This window comes from Apteryx mantelli, chromosome 4 (assembly GCF_036417845.1).
Source record: "Apteryx mantelli isolate bAptMan1 chromosome 4, bAptMan1.hap1, whole genome shotgun sequence".
Lineage (NCBI taxonomy): Eukaryota > Metazoa > Chordata > Aves > Apterygiformes > Apterygidae > Apteryx > Apteryx mantelli.
In genome coordinates this window covers 70,003,790-70,024,009 of record NC_089981.1, presented here as the reverse complement: position 1 = coordinate 70,024,009, position 20,220 = coordinate 70,003,790, and the positions used below count along the sequence as shown (strand labels likewise).

Here is a 20,220-nt window from a genome sequence, read left to right as displayed (position 1 = left end):
GTGCCTCGCCAGAGGCCCCGAAGAAAGGAAACCAGCTGGGTTTTACAAGCAGGCTGCTCATTCTGCACTACATGCAACTTTGCTGCGTGTTCACAGGCAAATCACCTCCAGCCCTAACGTGTAAAATCCCAACCACCCCGCGCGTCTTGAACTACAGCCTCCCCAGTTAACCCAAATCTAAGATGGATTCGAATGGCTTCACTCTCTATTTACTGCCCAATTACAGCATGGCAGCGCGCTTCCCACCTTTTGGAGCTTCCCTTGCCCTTTCTCAAAATGGCAACCGCCAACTTCAACCCAGGCCGGGTTCATCTCCTCCTTCCCCTTTAGAAAAATGGCGGCGCAAGGCGCTCGCGCTCCGCCCCTCCCAGGTGACGGCCAGGTTGGGCGGTCACGTGACCCGCGGGGCGGGGCGGGGTAGCGGCGGGGGGCGCTGCAGGGCGGCGCGGGGCGCTGCCGGCGGCGCGGCGCGGAGCGGATGGCGTGCGCGGGTGTCTCTCTGCGCCCCGCGGCTCTGTTGTGGGGCTGGCTCCTGCTCGGCTGCAGCTGGGGCCCGGGGCCCCCCGGCGTCGGTGCCGCCCCGCTCTTCTCGGCCGCTTACGTGCTGGACGACGCCGGCGGGCTGGGCAGGCGGTTCGACGGGATCGGGGCTGTGAGCGGCGGCGGGGTGAGCGGCGCCGCCGGGCGCGGGGGGCTTCGGCGGGGCTCGGCGCGGCGGCCGCGGCGGGGACCTGGGCGGGGAGGAGGGGAGGGCTGGCGGGCGGGCGGGCCCCGGTGCTGGTGCTTGGCGGCTGAGTGCGGGCCGCCGAGGCGTCGGCGTGGTCTGGGGGGGGCCCTGAGGGGGTTCGGGAGGAGAGGGGCCCGGGAGGAGGGCTCTGAGGCGCCCCCTGCTGGGGGGAAGCTGTGTGTGGGGGCGGGGGGGCTCCGCGGGGTGCAGTGATGGGGCCCTGAGGGGCCCCCTGAGGGGGGGAGGCTGTGTGTGGGGGCGGGGGGGCTCCGCGGGGTGCAGTGATGGGGCCCTGAGGGGCCCCCTGAGGGGGGGAGGCTGTGTGTGGGGGCGGGGGGGCTCCGCGGGGTGCAGTGATGGGGCCCTGAGGGGCCCCCTGAGGGGGGGAGGCTGTGTGTGGGGGCGGGGGGGCTCCGCGGGGTGCAGTGATGGGGCCCTGAGGGGCCCCCTGAGGGGGGGAGGCTGTGTGTGGGGGCGGGGGGGCTCCGCGGGGTGCAGTGATGGGGCCCTGAGGGGCCCCCTGCTGGGGGGAAGCCGTGGGGGGGCTCTGAAGGGGGCCCTGAGCAGGCTGTGGCCTGGCCGCAGGAGGAGCTGGAGCAGGGCCCCACTTTGTGCTGCTGGGTCCGGCTGCGCGGTGGCCATTTCTTCTCCACTTCTCTGGGTGCCAAGGGCCGGGTGGGTCCTTGGTGTCGTTGCGGGAGAGCTGAGTCTGCGTGGGTTTTCCCCCCACAGAGGTTCCTCCTAACCGCTGGTCTGGCTAGCTTTTAAAATGCTGGAAGAGCCAACAACCCAGTTCTAGGCTCTTCTGCGCTCCAGCAGTAAGTCACGAGCACCACTGAGTCCTTGCCCTGTCGCGGAGGCATTGTGTTGCTCTCCTCGTCCTCCTGCTGGTGTGCCCCTTTGGTGGACAGGGAGCTTCAAGTGAAGTGGGAGAAATAATGCTGGGAGGGAACTGCTTTTGCTTGCCTTAAGTCTGTGAGATCTCCTTCTTTCCTTCATTTCCATGTTCCTCTGGACTCTCTTCTTTGCAGCAAATTGAGGGTAACTGGAGTACAAGCCATTTACAATCTATGGGGACAGAAATGTAAAATTGAAAGATTAGAACAAAGTTCTAGCAGAGTTCCTGATGCTGTGATTATTTCTGTAAGTTTATTAGCTATGTGAGAATGCCTAGACTGACGATCTGTGATTTACTTGCAAAATATGTTTTGAAGTTAAGCGTCTGTATTTTCATGTTTTCTTTTTTTCATTTTAGGCCACATCTAGACTCCTGGTGAACTACCAAGAACCTTATCGTTCCCAAATTTTAGATTATCTGTTCAAGGTAATGTTTGTTTTACTGCTACAATTGTCTCTAGTTTCATACAGGATTTCTTATTGTCTAATGTTGGAACTCCTTTAGTATATTCTGTACCACCTGAGAATGAAATGAGACGCACTGTTTTGGAAAGCATTGACTTAATGTTGATTTTGACTTGGCACTTGAACGTTGTGGAAAAACTAGGAAAAGAAATAAGCTGTGTTAGTGACTGCAAGTTGTAGAGTAGCTTTTTAGCTGAAGAGTGGAATGGTCTAGTAGACAGAACTTTAGATCTATTAGTGCAAACCCTAGTCCAGTCAATAATTCATTGTTTCTTTTTGTAAAGATCACTTAATTACTAATCTTGCAAACAGTTATGAAACATGTTTCATACATGTTAAATATTTTTTCAGTCTTTAATTAATTTCTTATATTGTATTAGCATGCATACGTTCTTGCACGGTAAATATTTTAACCTTTTTTATTCTTCCTGCAGAAGAACAAGCTTCCTACCTCTTTGCAGAGTTTTGATCTTGCTGTATGAAGTGCTGTATAAAAACGGCAAGAGTAGTTGATGGCCTAGTATGTTAACTCTGAAGGCAAAGAGAGGAGCCTCCTTCTTTCAGAATTTGACAGCTGCCAACATTAAATATCTGATAGGTGTTATGATAAAACTTAATTGTGCTGAAGTAATTTTTATCAGAACCTTAAGTATTTTGCTGTTGGTTTTGATAATCAAGCATAATTCTTCAAATTAGTGCTAAGATTCCTCTTATTCCTGCTGTCAACATATCTTGATTGTCTATCTGGGGTTAGTCAGCTAGGATTAAATTCTTTTTGTGGCTAAAATGTGGGGTTTTGCAGGTCATAACAGTTGTGTGAAGTGGGTCTTTGAGACAATGTTGATTTTTTTTGGAGTACAGAGAGATTTGTATAATGTGAAAACTACTGCACAGACTGCCTCATTTCAATAGGATATCTGTTCCAACCTGGTCTCAAGTGTAAGTGCAGTATTTTAGGGGGTGTATGAATTGTATTGGTTTGTAAGCTGCTTTAGTTGCAAAGTGTAGCTTGTGAAGTTACCCAACTTAATATAGGGTAAGATTATTGCACTGGACAATAATAACTTGTCTTGCTTTTGGCAATATAAATTACTCTGCTGGAAGAGGATATCATGTTGCTTTTAAATAGCTGTAATCCAGATGGCTGGAGGGAAATAATTTACTGTGTAGTTTAAAGAATTGGTTGTAAAGGATGGAGTAAGGTGTTACATATGACTGGGGAATGATAAAAGTTTTTTTAGGAGACTGAAGTCACGTGTTACAAATCTAGGTTTTCTGAAGGAATCAATAGGCATTTGGTCAAAAAAGATCTATCTGAGAGATCATGAGAGTTTTTAGACATGTTCTTTCACCAAAGCCTCTTAAACTATCTTGAGATACCTGGGAGGAAGCCTTGTCTCATTCTCCTTCCTGTCCTTTAATCTGTCAGTCAACTTTCACGATGGAGATGGGAGAGGTAATGTATTAGAAGTGTAAAATCAAAAAATGGCATGAAGAGATGACAAATAGGGAATACATTTTAGTTATTAAAAAAAAAAAGGGGGGGGGATCAAAACCTTGCAGGCCAACCAAGGAATCCTCTATGCAGCAGGTATATTAATAATATTTATTTTGGTTTTATGAAGTGCATTCTCACATCTTTTTTTTGGGGGGGGGGGAGATGCCAAAATTATACTTGAAATTGGATAATTCTATGGAGGAGGCCAATTATTAAACATAATGATTAGTTATAAATTCTGGCTTGAGCAACTCTTAAACCACTGATGGCTGGAAGAATGTTCTAGGAACAGGATAGCTTTATATGTGCTCAAATTTTATATTCTGTCTCATGCCAAGGAAACAGGGTTGTGGATTAGGTGGCCATTTGTTTTCCATTCAGGTGCTTTTTTTCTACACACTCTCACTCATACACACCATCTTTCCCTCTGTGTCTAGCAGATTATTTCTGACCCCTTTATGTGCTGGTTTCACATGAGCAGTGTAGTCCTTTACACCAAAGAATAAATTATTTACAAAGATGGCAACTATAAACATTAAAAAAAAAAAAAGCTTGACTTCTAATGTTAAAAAAACTGTTGTGTTCCTCATACAGCCCATGTTCTACTTTAAGATCTCTTCAATGTTTTCTTTAGCTTAACCAAGCTTAAATGGGGGAAGTGTAGTTAACTGTACATTAGTGAAACTGGCTAAACGTAAATTGTTCTATTTGCTTTGCTCAGTTTCCTTTGGGAGAGGAATTTCATATATTGCACTTGTACCTGTATGGGTATGTTAAAAACTAATACTGTTGAATTTATGGCATCCTCAATATTGTACATTTACTTGTTGTAGTTATCTTGTCAACAGCAGGAATCTGTTTCTCTCTTTTTTTCTTTTCTTTTTTTTTTTCTCTAGCCAAATTTTGGTGCTTCTTTACATATCCTGAAGGTAGAGATTGGAGGTGATGGACAATCGACAGGTATGGATTCTGTGGGAGCAGGGTTTAATTTCTCATTTCCATGATGCAGTAAGTAATGCCTTTAGTTTAACCTCCTGGTCCTGCACACTTCACTTTAGTGGAAGCATAGAGATATGCTCTGTAGTATTTTTGGAGTTGTACAGAAATGTCAAAAATAATTTCTGCTAGCTTGTAGAAAAGAAATTTACACTGAGACTGTTCTCTCTATAATATGGTTAATAGGTTGCATTTTAGAGCAAAATGAGTTCTTTTTTCCCCCAAGATCAGGGAAGCTCTAATAGCATTCATAATTGCTGAACATTTCTCAAGCACCCGTTTTGCAATACAAACTGTGTAAAACTTGCATAGGGGAGGTAGTTTGTGTCTTAAAAATGTAAAACCAGCTGATCAAAAGCAATTACATTCCTTTGATTTAATGAGCCACTACATTGTGGTGTTGACTGACAGTATGCACTATTTATTTTTCCTGGCTCCAATTTAGAATGCAAATGTATTGGTTTAATTTGCCTAACTTGCTGTATTTACATACAGGGCAAGCTGTGAGTGATACATGTTTAGTAACAGCTTGTCTGCTTGTGATGGAAAGCTGAGAAGCAGTAACCAGACTACTGTTCATACTCCCTCCCTTTCTCCCCCTCCATAATCTCTTTTGTAGAGAATCGACTTAAAGCAGACTCGGTTAATAAATAGAAAACATAGCATCTTTTTTAGGGCATTTTATTTTTATACTGTCTGTTTGTCTAGTTACATGTTGTTTTTCAATTTTTTGGTTTATTTAAGAAAATTGACATAATGGAAAGTATTATACTGTTTAAGAACTTAGTATTCGGTCAACAAATTCTGGTCAGGGGAAAATGAAACCTTGTTTACACATGCACAAACCTTATCGTCGAACTCCCTTGCTGCTGGCTAAGGAGAATGTTACGCATTTGTGTTGTGACTTTCCAGCTTTTAGAAGGAGAACACTAAGAAGTATCTGTCTTATCACACTCAACTCCAGCTGTTATTCTGGCCTCAGAATTGTTACGATCAGGAGTCTAGGTCTGGAACTTACTGGTTGTTTTATGTCTCTGACAAACAGAGATTCCAAATAATCAAGCATTGGTAAGACTGAAAAAAGAGTCCTGTTTTCTGTAATGAAATGTGCTGTTCCAACAGTCTTCATAAAAATACATACTCTGGTTAGAAGAGATCTCTGTAACAATTAGGCACATAGTTTAACATGAGTAATTGTTGCAGTTGTGTGCACAAGTTGTTAATTGAGTTTTATATATAGTGACTGCCTATGCAACACTTAGGTACCTTTCTAGTTTGTTTACCACTTCCTGAATGAATTCATTGTATAGCCTTCAAATCCAAAGACTCTTCCTGCAAAGAACACCACATAAATGATAAACTAGGTCTTTAGCTATAAAAATATACTTTCTTGTCATGGCAAAACTTCATGACAGTTCTGTCTTTTCTCCTCCAGGCTTGCCTTCCACAGAGGGAACAAACTAAACTACTTTAATGTTTTTTAGTTTAGCTATAATCTGCTGCTTATACTTGTTATGAGTATCTTTTTCCTCCTGATGCTGTAGCTTTCATAATGATTGTTTGGATGAAGATGATCATGAATATAGATTTAACATTGTCGTAATTAGGGATAGAAAATGTCCAACAGATAATCACATTCTGATGCAAAAAGAGGGCATAATCTTTTAAAAAATAACAAATATTAAATTTGTGCTGTACTTCATCTAAATCTCTAAGAATGAAGGATAGCGTGCCTTGCCTGTTCCCTCTCACTACTCAGTTTGCTTTGAATTACGTACCAAAGAATGTGTGAACCATATTGGAGTTATGTGCTTGCATGCTGTAGCCATGAGCAATACAGAAAACACTCTGATGTGTAGTAGCTTATGACACAGAAGCTAATTGTGAGCTGCCTGCCTCTTCCTTCCTAGATGGTACTGAGCCCTCCCACATGCACTATGAAAATGATGAGAACTACTTCCGGGGCTATGAATGGTGGCTGATGAAAGAGGCTAAAAAGAGGAACCCCAAAATTAAACTGATTGGTAAATTGCTTCAAATAGTTTTTATTTTTTATTTATTTTTTTAATCAGTTGCATACCTGACTCTTAATTAGCATATTAGTTTTAATGGACAGGTGTTTTTATGTTGCAGTAGAGAAAGTAGAATCTATAGTATTTGGTCAGCTTGTTTTCATGTTTCGCTTAAAGATACTCTGTTCTACTCTTAGAGTAGCATGGCATCCTGTGACTCTAATTATTTGCTTGCATTCTGACATTAATGCTTAGACTTTATCACCCAAATAAAACAATGAACATAAATGATCTGTCACAAAAGTTGCATTTCTGAATAGTAAATAAAGTAAAAAAAAAAAAAAAAAAAAAGCTTTGGAAGTGGGGAGGGAGAGAAAAAAAATTCATAAAAAAGATAACTGTCAATCATATATGCACCAAATTCATTTATATGTTTTTATTACAAACCTATAACTCCCCCCCTCCCCTCCAATATATTGTCTTCTGATTTGCTCGCCTTTTGTGTTTAGTTGAATTTTGAGAGGACTTTCATGTCTGCCTATTTTGATTTTTGAGTTGTGCATGTCATGTGAAATACAACTATGAAACTCTACATTTTACCTGAACCATTTTTAAAAATGTGTTTCACATGAAAGAAGAGGAGAATTTTTTTTTTCCTCTGACTATAAAAAAGTGTTCCAATAGTGAGCCTGAATATAACTCAGTTGATTTACAGTGAGATGCCAGATGGAATGTACGTACCTTCTGAAAAAGGAAGTGAAAGCTTTCTCACCAGTCATGATATATCTCAGTTCTAATGGTTCTCAGACACAAACATCAGCACTTGCCTCTCATTGCTGATTTGAACATGTTTGGTTTTTTTTCCTTTGTCAGTCTGTCACATGGAAAAGCTAGTGGAAAAGTAGTTCAAAGTTACAGTCTTCAGTCTTCCCTGACAAATTCTAAAATTAGCTGATGGACCTGACATTTTAAGATACTTGCCTTTGTGTCTTAGCTTTTAAGACCATGAAATTTACCTTGAATTTTAAATACAAGTGTTCTATGCTATTGATAATGCCTTAATGTAGTATACAACTGCTTCCCTTTTGTACGTGTTAGTAGTGGTTGCAGGACTTACTATAATCTTAATAAGCAAGTACCTCTGTGATAGCAAGCCTGATTTCAGCAGTCTACAGGGCAGAGTGTCTTGATGTGTAATATAATTAAAGATACACTGCATCATTTGATTGTGCCCTTCTGTCTAAATTAGTCATTTCATAATAAACATTATAAAATATTATTCATACTAACACTTCATAGTAAAAGGATAACAGATAATCAAGTTAACTATATGAAAATCAGAAGAAAGTTGCAAGACATTTATTTCTTGTCTGGCTGCTAAACTGCACAAGGAAAATTAGTATTCAAGCAGATTAAGATGAAGATAGACTAAGTCACACGAGAAAAAGTTACATCCAAATGAAAGTTTATAACAAATGTCCACGTCTGTAAGTAGTGAAATATTATCCTAGTTACTTTAAAGCTCTTAAGAGCTTATTTTCAGGAGTTTGGAAGGTTGTCACTGTGCGTGCTTTTTCCTTGTGACATTTTTGATCATGTGATTCATCCACATATGCTAATTTCCCACTTTTGCAAGTACAGCCATCTCTCTCTCTCCCCAAACCAGACTTCCTTTCTCTGTAACTGTACGTGCTATTCCAGTTTCAACAAGTTATTTAAATCGTGGTGTTCATTGTAGTTTATTATTGCTTAACAGTTCAGAGTCAGCAATGTTTGAAAAGAGCTCTTCTCAGATAAAGAACAATCGTGCTTTTTTTCCTAAAGAGGTGTGATGAACAAAAACATAGGAAGGTACTAGAAGTACATACAAATTGCTAAAGATGAGGGTTTCATTGGTACTGGCTGTTGTGCTCTAGCTGCTGGATTATCTAATCCCACCCCTTCTAGGCATCGGGTTCTGCTTTATCCAGCTCCAAGGCATGACTTGGTGCAGGATTTGCTGGATGGGTTCTTTTAGACAAGTATTGTGGCAAGCAATTAGCTTACCATTTGAGGTTAATTATGATTATTAATAAACTTCCTCCTTCCTCCAAACCAAGCTCTTGACAAAGGAAGGAGGGTTTGCCTTTGAATTAGCCTATGGTGTCTTATAGAGCATCAGCTGAAAACATAGCAGGATATGGTTAGGTTAATTTATTATTCTTATTCAGCGCAAGATCCAATAAACTGCTGAATCTCAGAAATGCTTTTTCATGATCCAGCTCTTTTTTCCTCTGTTATGATCAGATCATCACTTATTTTGAAAGTCATATTCAGAACGTTAACAGTGTTTGGTGTTCAGCATTGATCCCTTGTTTGTAACTTGTAAACTGTTACTCTAAAATCTTCAAAATGTTAGACCTGTTAGAGCTAATACTGCACAACAGAAAGATTGTACATAGTGAATTGTTCTCTAGTAAAGATGGGTTTAGTTAAAAAAAAAATATATATAGTTTGATCATAATGGATATTACAGTGTGTTCTCTGGTTAAATAAGATATGCTTTATTGTATTCCCTGTAAGTATGTGAACTTGAAGTATGTATCTGCCCCCCCCCCTTTTTATTTTTTTTAGGCAGGGCAAGCTACAGTTAGCTATTGAAGCTTACTGAGTAATACAGAACATCTCCTTAATTACCTTATTCATTTGCTGCTTCTGTCTTTCCAGGATTACCTTGGACATTTCCTGCATGGGTAGGGAAGGGTGAGAACTGGCCCTATGATTACCCAGATGTCACTGTTTACTATATCATTTCCTGGATATTAGGAGCTAAACAGTATCATGATTTGGACATTGATTATGTTGGGGTCAGTAATGCAAAATCGCCTGCATAATTTTTTTTTATCTTTGTTCCTAAGTTCTTGGTCTTGTCTCTCTTTGTGGATTACAACAGGGTGGGGAGAGGGAAAGGGAGGGAGAGAAATTATGTAATTGCAGTTTTAGTTTTTTTTTCCTTCCAGTGTAAGTGGAAAGGCAGAGATCGTGTTAGTTTAGTGTTTCTGCAGTAATACCTATTAATGCAGAAACAGTGTAAAATGGCAAGATTCCTGCCTTCCCAATTCTAGAACAAAGTTGCCTGAAAACTTGAGAATTCTGAAATCTCTTTGAGACTCTGGTTTGTCATTTTCTACCTAACTTGTTCTGCCTGAGTTTCAGATCACCAGCTGACAAAACAATTTAATTAAGACTTCAGAACTTGTGAAGGTCAGCTAACATGACTTCTTGGTATAAAATGTGGCCACTATTTTGCAGAAGGGCAATCCCATACATCTTATTCCATTTTTAACTGCATTATTTATAGCAGATTAAGGTGTATGAATTGCAGTACAGTGTAACTACTTTATGGTGTTACAGTGCAATGTATGCAGGTAGTGAGGGAATGTCTGAGAAAACTGCCCTAACTTGGAGGTGAGAGGAAGAGGCACACAATCTGGAAAAACATTTTTCAAGCTGATTGTTTGACTGAGATTCAACTTTTTTTTTTCCTAATTAAGAAAATCTGTGTGGATAAGATTCCTCTAAAATCAGTTCTGTGCTTACTGAATCACTGAATTCAGGCTATTGAATGTTTAGATGTGAGGAAAATTGTGTAAAGGGCAGAAAAGGAAAAAATCCAGAGTGAAGCTATGGTTCCTATCTCTCAAAGAAAATCTATATACTGTAATGGGGGAAAGTATATCTGATGTCTGTCTCTTCTGGAATATGTTTTCCTTGATGTTGCAGACTTATTTCATCTGTGTCAGTCTTGCACTCTGGGTAACACAGTGATGCTCCTGAAATTCAATTAATTTGGTGGGGTGGGGATGCCGTTTCAAACTTTCTTGTTGCTATGCTCTTACAGTAGAAGGTATGGTAAGTTCTGCAGACTAAGTATTTGAATAATGTCTGGCTTCCATGTTGTTACTTGACACAGTGTTTGGCCTTTTTAATTCTATGTTTTTAAGAAAGGCGAAGTTCTGCTTCCATGGGCAGTGTGCTGACAGTGCATATTATCTGATTTCTTTGTGGGTATAATGTGAAACACAGAAAAACAGTGAAGTCTGCAAGGTCTCAGAAACTGTCAAAACATTTTTAACACTATTCTGATTCTACACTGTAGCCTTTACTGCTGTTTTGACTTGCAGCATGTGCTATAAAATATATATTATCAGTTGTTATATGATGAACTGAGCCTTTCAATACATAACTTTTTCAGAAATGAGCCAATCATATTAGCACTTGGGGAATCTAGATCTAGAAATATCCTTTTAATGATTTCATCCTACGAAGAAACAGGTCTCTAACTCTTTCTGAACTCCACTGATTTATGTGTGGTTTTCTGTAGGCAGAAGGTGCACCTTGAGAGAAATTGCCTAGAACTAGCCAACAAGAAACACTGAGCTCTAAGCATATTTGAGAGGCAGGTTGTTCGCTAGGCTCAACATCAAACGAACATCAACATCTTCCCCTTGCAAGAAACTGTCCAAGGGTCTGGGGATCTACATCTACAGGAAGATGCTTTCAGCTTTTGCTGGTGAACATGAGCCTTTATGCTTATGCTGTGGGTCAGAGGAAAAAGTAAGGAGGTTTCTGACTCTGCATTTATTGGCCAGGGTATTTGGTGAGAAAATCAGCATTTCAGCTCTTGAATTTTGATCTGTGTTTACCTAAAGCAGACATTCCATAAAAGATGGAAATCCAGAGCAGCAGAAATCAGAAACTATTTTGTGTGTCTGTTTACTTATGCTATGCTGAAGCTCTCCATTATGTTTGAATAAGAATATAGTCCTGTGTGAATTAGAAAAAAGACTAAAACAGTGCCATTGAATAATCTCCTGAAACTAGGTAATCATTAAATACGTACCTCATTCTAGCTCTCCTGTGTCAGTGCATGGCAAAAGGGCCCATTCTGTAGGACCACATCTTGGGCCATGATGTGTTTCCCAGTGATCACTAATAGTTGCTACACTACAATGTGTAACACTGCTGTCACTGTAGAGCTCTCACAGCATTACAGTTCTTTTCAGCAAAAAAGCAGGCAGTGGACCTGAGTCAGATAAACAAGCAGCTGTTTTGAACTTTCATATAGAATTTTTCCCCTGGAGAGCTAATAACAACCAGCTGGAGCACTCTCCCCTAGCAGGCTGAAACAGTGGGATTCATTAGTGATTGTATGATCTTGTGGACAAAATCTTTCATTATGTACTCACGCATCCTGTTTTTCTAAACAGCTTTTTACTTTTGCTTTATAGATATGGAATGAAAGGGCATTTAGTAGCAAATATATCAAGGTATGTATTTTTTCCATATCTCTCTAAAGTAAACGTATTTCTAGAGCTTGTCTTTGTTACCATATATAAACAATTAGCTTATCTGAATTTGCCTGGAATAGGGACCTTAATCAATTACTGCAAGTACTTCACTTTCTGAACTCTCTATTTTTTTGGAATAGTTACAGCCATGTAGTGCTAACAGGATCAGATCTCTAGGTTGCGTGTGTGTGTCTGAAACTTTTTTTGAACATAAACTTCCAGTGTATGCTAAGTATGTATGGAACCCTCCTTTCTAATGAAAACTCCAGTTGATGCTACTACGTTCATTCAAATTCATCTTTGTACTGGCTTGGAGCCAGTTATGAAGTAAGCTAAAGATCTAGAACTGCTTAAAGTTCCACTCAATATTATTATTACCTTATTGCTATAAAACTCAAGGTTCTTGTTATATTGTTTGATTACCTTTTCAATAAAATAAATGTCATGTGTTTTAACTCTGCAGAAATCAACATACCTGCTGCTCTAAAACACTTAGAGAACACAGTATTTCATATATTCAGTTCTGAGATATCACTAACCCCTCACTTTCTCTGCCAACCCACTCTACCTGCCCGGCTCACTTCTGTCGGGTATATGGATATGTTATATTGAAGTGGAATCTTAAGCATGTTCAGTTCCTTGCTGCTGCATGGAGGTAAAGATGCAGAAACATTATCTCTTCTTAAAGCAAATCAGAGTTAAATTAAACATGTAGAATGACTGCTGAATTTTTTTTTTGCAGAACTCAGCAGGGATTGGATCCCATCTGCTTACAATTAGTCAGTTAGTTTCTATTAGAAAAAAGTTTCAGTTCTTGCAGTTGTGCACAGTGAATGATGTTAGTCACATCACTTGTTCTTGGCAACTTTCATGCTTATTTTGTTCAATGATTAATTTTAGTAGAACAATGAAGGAAATGATGTATAACATTTAAAAGTGACCCTCCAATAAGACCAAGAAAAGTTAAATATCTTTCATGAGGCTGGCATGTATAAAATTCTGCCTACTCATGAAAACTGTGAGTGCTGTCTTCTAAGGATTCTTTTTTTCTTCCTAGTAGGTAGAAGTAGATGAATACCCGTAGAACTGTTTCCTCTGGTTTGTGCAGCACTTTGAGGGAGGTCAGGAACCAATGGCAGAAAACTTTGTACTGGTGGTGTACTCGTACAAAGAGAAACACCCTGTCTCTGGTTTTGTGGTTTTTTTGTGAAGAAATATGTTATTGGTTATATATATTAAACTAATTCACCAGGTCCTCTCCCAACACAGTAAATTAGTTTCTGAGGCTCATCTCTTCTTTGACCAAGTTCTGTTAACCATGCTTCATTCTACAACGACTTTCACAGAAGTTATTTTCTGTACTCCACTTCCTTAGTCTACTAGGCCATTAGTTTCTTTTGGACTTGGTTGACAGAAGTTCAGTGCTAAAGCTCTTGAGTGTGACTTACAAAATCCATCCTGAATAAAACACAAAAATACTGAAGTGTGAGTTAGCAGAGAATAGTGAGATAGCACCTGTGTCAAGGTGTCTGTTTCCAGTAATAAAATTCTGATGGATGTGTAGCTGTTCAGATTTTGCTGGTGAATTTACTTAAATTTGTCTGAACTGGTTCAATGGGTATGCCTAGAATCTTCTTAAAATATGCCATCACAATATGTGTTCTTCACTAACTATTGCCTAACTTTATTTTTTTTTAAGCTAGGAAAAGAGTTCAGAGTGCTATCCCTTTATTAAAAAAACAAAAAACAAAAAACAAAAAACTCAAAAACCGTAAGTCTTCTGGTGTGTAGTTTTGTTTTTTTTTCTTTCAGCTCAGTCAATGTGGGTTTCAGGGTTCCTAGATCCTATTTAAAAAAATTGTTAATTAATCAGGCTATAGACTAATGGAAAAATCACTGAGAATACTAATAATCTCCTAAGGGGTAATCCTAATTGTAGGTAAGTTATGCTGACAGGGGCAGAGGGGGAATTCTGGGGGGACTTCAAGTACAAATCCCTTGTTATTTATTATGTATGTTATAAAAGCAAAAACAAACAGAACTGGAAGCACTTGTTTCTGCCTGGAGTAAGAATGCAAGTAAGATGGAAGATAAGTAGATACTTTTTTTTTTTGAGCTGTGAGTTTTATTTATTTGCTGATTACATGCTATGTTGCTTGGAAAGCTTATGAAACTTGAACCCTTTGTAAAAGGAATTATTGAAGAGATTGATTGTCACTAATTGGCTTTTTTTTAAAAAAAAACTTATTTCTTGGCTTTCTGTGCACCTTGTAAGAAATAGAAATACTCTACTTTGCAGCTCAGTCCCATATAATGCCACTTGGAGGCCTTCTCATCTCTTTGCCTTGGCTCCCTAATGTGGGGAGAATGAATGTGGAGAACAGGTTGTTTGTGGAGACAGAGCACTCTACTGGTTAGCTTTTCAAATACTGCTGAATTGGGACTAAGCTTTTAGCTTTTAAAGCTAAAATTTTAGTTTAAAAATTGATCCTAAAATCACAAAGGTATTTCCTGAAGTGTCACCCTTCTCCCCAATATGTGTTCTTGGAGATATGGCTAGTATATGACACAGCTTTTTATTTAACATCTGTTTTTCTTACACTCTGCAGTGTGGCATGACATCTAAACAACATGATAGGTCTATTTGCAATCAGCCATTTCGAAAAAGGCTTATTTAAATGTGTACTGTTATTGCTTGTAATGTCTGATGAATGAAGGATATAGATTAGCTTGAGTTCTTGGTTATCTTACTAAATTTTTACTTTTAAGAACAGCTAGTTTAGTTACTTCATCCACTGAGGCTCTAGGAATGTTTCTTATTAAGTGGAAAAAAAAGTAAAAGAGAAATGATGATCTGTTGCTTATAAATTCCTCTTTCAGATTTTAGTCTCCCAATTATATTTTTCAATACTGTCATCTTAAACTAACCCTAAAATTTAAAGAATATTTTTATATAAACAAATATGGGGTGGGGGGGCACTGGAGCCCTTCTGCATACGTTGCTATGGAGTGCACTGTGAGTGTCTACAGCTCTGCGTCCTTGGTACTTATTTTTCTACGTGGAAGTTCTGCAACCTCTAGTAGGTTTGTTTTGCTGAACTATCTCTATAGTTAGGTAATTTTTCTGACCGTCTAACCTAAATCTTGCTATACGTGCTTTAAATGTTTATGCTTTTACTGATTCTGGGTGCTTCAGAGAACTAATCATCTCTCTCCTCTTTCAAAGATCATTCAAGGAATTTGAATATTGTTGTCATATCTTCTCTCGGTCTTCTGTTCTTAAACAGCACTGGTCTTGCAACCTTTCTTTGTGGGTCATGTTTTATTAACTCTTATCTCTTATGTGGAACAGTTAGAAAGAATCCAAATCATTCTAGAAATATGCTGCTCAAAAATGAGTACAGGGGTCTTAAGTGTTAATGGAATCCTTCCTGATTACTCAATGTATTTTATGTACTGCACTGTTTATATAACCTGCTGCAGTTTACCCTCCTCCCAAGCAGTAGGATAGTACTATTTTTCCCTTAATGAGCCACTGGAATCCTCAGAACCATTTCAGCAGGGCTGAAGCAGAGCTTCCGCATACTTTGCATAGAGCAGAGCTACATCTGTTAGAGCGTTTCTGTTGTACTAGGTCAAAATCATTTATGAATAAATATTTTCAGGCTATTGTTCTAATTTGTCAAATTCTTCCTTGCTTGGGATCCTACACAAATTTGAGAAGTATACTTTCTGACGTGAAGTCTTTGAGAAAAATATTATATTAATATCATATCTGTGACAATGCTCTCTGAATCTTACCTTAGAAATCTTCTGATTTTTTTTTTTTCAGTGAATTGATCGCTGTTACTTGTCTTTTATAGCAGTTTTCCTACTTGAGGTACATTGTAAGGTAGGGTGTTCAGTCTGGACTTCAGTTATGAAAATATTGCGGGAAACAGCTTCAAAAGCCTCAGCTCCCTAGGGTTTTGATTAGTTAACTTTGTCTCTAAAAATACTTTCTTTTTAGAAGTGTGGTTTCTCCATCTGTGTCTTCTCCAATCTCTTTTTTTTTTTTCTCCAATCAAATCAAACATACAGATTTTTTTTTGAAGACTTTTTATCAATGAACTGGCAAAGTTCTGTCTTTCAGTCAGGTATTTAAAATCTAGTATCTTATAATCATTTAGGGCTAGAGACAGGAAATCGGCACCAACATGTAAGAAAAGATATCTGATAAATTTTGGTGATGGACATTGAGATCTAACTCTTTGCAGTGTTTTATGATGGCAAAATAACCTAGAGTTCTGAACTGTTAAATATGTTTGCCTCCCATCTCTTCTGATTACTGAAGAACTTTGACTTAATGCACTGAAGGTTAATTAAGACAAAATCAGAATAGTTAAAACATCTCTAATGTATTCATTCTTTAACATGTGCCAGATTTGTAAGAGTTTTGGGGGTAGCCTGAAGATTAAATTGATACAGGTTTGCAACATCCACCTAGCATCACTGTGGCTTCTGCAATTATGAAAAAAAACCTGTACTAAAATCATGCTTATTTAAAAAAAAAAAAAAAGTTTGGTATTGTATTGTTACTTATATCTATTAGTGGGGGAGGCGAAACCTCTTAAAGTTTATCAGCAACTTCTGATCTGAAATACATTTTTTTGATTAAGGGATACTTGACATGGTTTCATGCTAGGAAGTTTGGAACTGCAAGGACCTTACTGTAAATGTTTCTACCATTATGAATTTTCTTCTGGTAAACTTTTATCATCCTTCAAGGACTTCAAGCAGTTATACAGAATTTCATTGTTACTGTTTTTGCTTCATGTTCTTTGGATCTTGGTGCTTATTGCTACCAGTGCTTGGACTTTGCTTTTTGTCCCTATTTGAGTACATGTCAGAATAGAAATACCCCATATTCTCCTTTACATTACTGGAGGACTATTAGAAGAAATCATTTAAGGAATTCATTCCTACTGATCTTCAAATGATTAGAAAAAATCTTCCTTACGCATGCATACGTGGTTACAAGCTCTTTTCTATTTCAAGACTTCAATCCTGTTTTCTTGTATTCTTTTGGGGGGATCAGGGTTAACTTTCACTTCTGATCACTTGCGGAGGTATGTCCACCTTCACACTCCAGTCAGTATCATTATTAGGTTAACTTAGTGTGATTGACTTTGAGATAAATCCATTACTTATATGCAGTGAATTACTTGCATGCAAAGGATGGAGTCAGTATGTTGAGAGTGACTGAGTGCAGTGTTTGTGTATATATACATGTGGTGTCAAAATAATCCACGTGATGAGAAGGCTTTTTTTAGTGTAGTGGTTATCTGAATGTCATAGATGACCCTGCCATGTTAAAAGTAATGCTTGTGTTAATAACTTTATTTTAGTTGTTATGGCTTTCCTTGAAAAATGGGAATTTTTCTTATCCATTTTGCTCTGAAGACAAATGCTCCCAATGACTCCTTCTACAATTCTTAAATTGTTTTTGATCTTATATTTTCATGTTGCCTCATTGATAAAGGCTGTAGTTTAAGTGGTATTGTCTGTTGCTAAGGTACTTCGACAGTCTTTGGACAGACTGGGTCTAAGGAACATTGGCATCATCGCTGCGGATGGAGATTGGAACATTTCAAAGGAGATGATAGTTGATCCCTATCTTAATGATGCTGTTCAGGTAGTCGGGTAAGTGTGGGAGAAGAGGGGAGGAATGTTGCACACTGCTTCTTGCTTTATTTTTGTAAACAAGTCTTCACCTTCATTTTTTGAAGTCCTGTATCCTTATTTCATATATTCTACCAATTCACAGTTTTGTGATCATCATGTTACAGTGGTGACTGATGACTCCTTCCTGTTTTCCTCTCTTCTTTCAGTTCAGTGCATGTACAAGGTGATCTTACCAGTCTTCCATCATTTCTTTCAAGTCTTCAATTAAGAACCCTAAAAGTCAGTGCCTATCTTAATGCTAGCAAATCATGGGAGACTTTTAACAGATCTCCATGTGCATCTTAAAGGTCAGAAAAACCTTAGGACTGAATTCTTGATCTGAAATCAGTTTTAGTTTCAGATGAACTTCAACTTTAACCCTGGGACTTTCCACAGTTGCAGAGTTCCCTGTTACTTTTCCTTTGTTTGTGGTCATGTCCTAAAACTAGGAGTTTCCATTTGTTGCTTGTTATCTGATAACTGATAGTATCAGAAGCACATACAGAGACTGTGAAATATTAGTAAAAATGCGCATCCAAAATTGGGGTTTAAGCAGCGTAGCTTACTTCTCAGTTTCAGTGGCTAGGAGTTGCAGTTCTGGAAAATGGCAACATGATTATTTGTCTGTGCTTTTTTTCATAATACGCTTTCTTACTACCTTTCTTTTGTCAGCTGGCTTGATACCCATTCTACTGCTCTTGCTTTCTTGCTTATCTCTGCTTTCTCAAAACTATGAAAGCATTTTTAAAAACTATTGCATGTTCACACTGGAAATGAACTATAATGTATAAACTTTTCACTTGTGTTATTTTTATCTTGCATACCTCTAATTTATTAATCCTACTGTGATAAGGATATGTTTGTGGTCCCTAGTGTGCCATTTATCCTCATTTAGATGTAAGGATATGTAATGTGCTCATAATTGTTAAAACAAGTGCATGATGCAAAAGTTATTGTGGGTCAGTTAAGCAGGGATTTTATAAAGAAACAGCTTTCTTATGTATTGAGCTTATAAACATGATTACCTGAAAGTGGTTGCCTGAGAAAATATTAATTATAATGCCAAAGTGCAGTAACTAATTTCATAAGAAACTTTTGTTTATACATGGTTGTATTTATAACTTGCCTAGAGTAAGCAAGACTTGCACCTCAGCAAGTTACAGTGTTTTAGGAACTGTTTTAGTTATGATTTCCATACTAATGAAACCTGCAGAATGAATGCACTGAATGTATATATGCATTGAGGAGCATTCTTGTTCTGAGAAGATTTGCTTAAACGTCATAAGCTCAGTCCTGCCCTGCCTTAACTTTGTCTTGTGTCAGGTATGTATGTATTTTTTTTTTAATTGCCAATGCCTGCAGCAGATTATTGGCTAATAAAATGAAAAAGATGCTGTATATTTAGTTGGCAGTTTTCAAATCTTGCTGTCCCTATTTTAGTTACAATAGATTTTGGATGTCTTTTGGGATTTAACTAATGTGATAAAGAAGCACATGTCAGGCATTTATGATTTATCTTGAGAGAGGCTGCTGTGAGTATGTAATGTATCTCTTTGCAAGATATTGGCAGTTATTTTTAGAACCTGACAAGTGGAAAAAAGAACTCTTAAGTTCATTTCTAAGTTGAATTTTTTTTGTCACTTTCTTGAAAAAATGGGAGTTCTAGTCAACTAGTCTCTTCAGTGTCAAGTAACACTTTATGCAAGTTCTTAACAAGTCTGTTTATTGGACTACTTTAACATGTGGAATGCTGAATGTGTTCTTCAGTGTTCTTCTGTACTGTGTTACAGGAGTAATAACAAATTTTGTTACTTGAATCACATTAAAAGGGAGTGGGTGGGGTTTTTTGTATGTGTGGTTTTTTTAAACAAAAAAAACTTGAATGCTATAAAGATCAGTTGATGTTTTTCTTTAGTTTTCCTGAAGGAAATAGCTATTTTCATCCAGAATCTTTGAGTAACTTTAGCAGATTTTTTTTCTTGCATTTCTTATTATAGGGACCTATGGAGATACCAGATGTAGTCTAGTTATGCTGCAGACCTCATGACTGCAGTGTGATTAATGAAGTGCATGTGTGGGTGTTGCTCCCCCCCTTCCCCAGTCATGAAAAGTCAAGAGTTAGCAAAGCTACTGCACAGGAAATGTTCCTCTGTCTGTTAAGAAATTTGGGTTAGTGCACACACAGCAAAATGAGAACAGCACATCATTTTAGTCAGTGCTGACTTGAAGGCACCAACTGCAACACTGAGTTCATGTTGACCTAGAAAAAGATGATAGTGGCTGTGCATATGTCCTTTGTTGCTCAAGTTTAGAAAGTGGCTAAAATTACACTGTATCTGTATGTCTCTTGGATATCTTTATCTAGTTGCTTGCCAAATCTACGACTTTGACCCATTTTCCTAAATAGTCTTAAATTCTTGTTCTTTGAAATTCTTATTTGTACATTGGTTGACTCTTCTGTAATCTCCTTGCAAGTCTAATGCTCTCTGTGACATTTTTTACAGTTTATTTTTAATGGAATCTTGGAATTAAATTTATATTGTTTTATTCAGCAGTTATCTAGATAGTTGAAATGATCACTTTGACATCCAT

The 20,220-nt window shown here is 38.6% G+C and overlaps 1 protein-coding gene across 4 annotated transcripts in view; it reads left to right on the top strand.

Moving 5' to 3' along the window:
- Window positions 1-450: 450 nt before the first annotated feature.
- Window positions 451-20,220, top strand: part of GALC (galactosylceramidase) — a 45,821-nt gene continuing 26,051 nt past the window's right edge. For 3 of the 4 annotated variants that reach the window (XM_067296894.1, XM_067296896.1, XM_067296897.1), the window contains exons 1-6: window positions 451-667; window positions 1,983-2,051; window positions 4,484-4,547; window positions 6,494-6,607; window positions 9,302-9,441; window positions 11,866-11,904. In XM_067296894.1, coding sequence (XP_067152995.1) covers window positions 479-667; window positions 1,983-2,051; window positions 4,484-4,547; window positions 6,494-6,607; window positions 9,302-9,441; window positions 11,866-11,904 — 615 coding nt within the window. In that variant the 5' untranslated portion in view covers window positions 451-478. Of the gene's footprint in view, window positions 668-1,982; window positions 2,052-4,483; window positions 4,548-6,493; window positions 6,608-9,301; window positions 9,442-11,865; window positions 11,905-17,479; window positions 17,608-20,220 lie in introns of all 4 variants that reach the window. The other variant, XM_067296895.1, reaches the window with a different exon arrangement.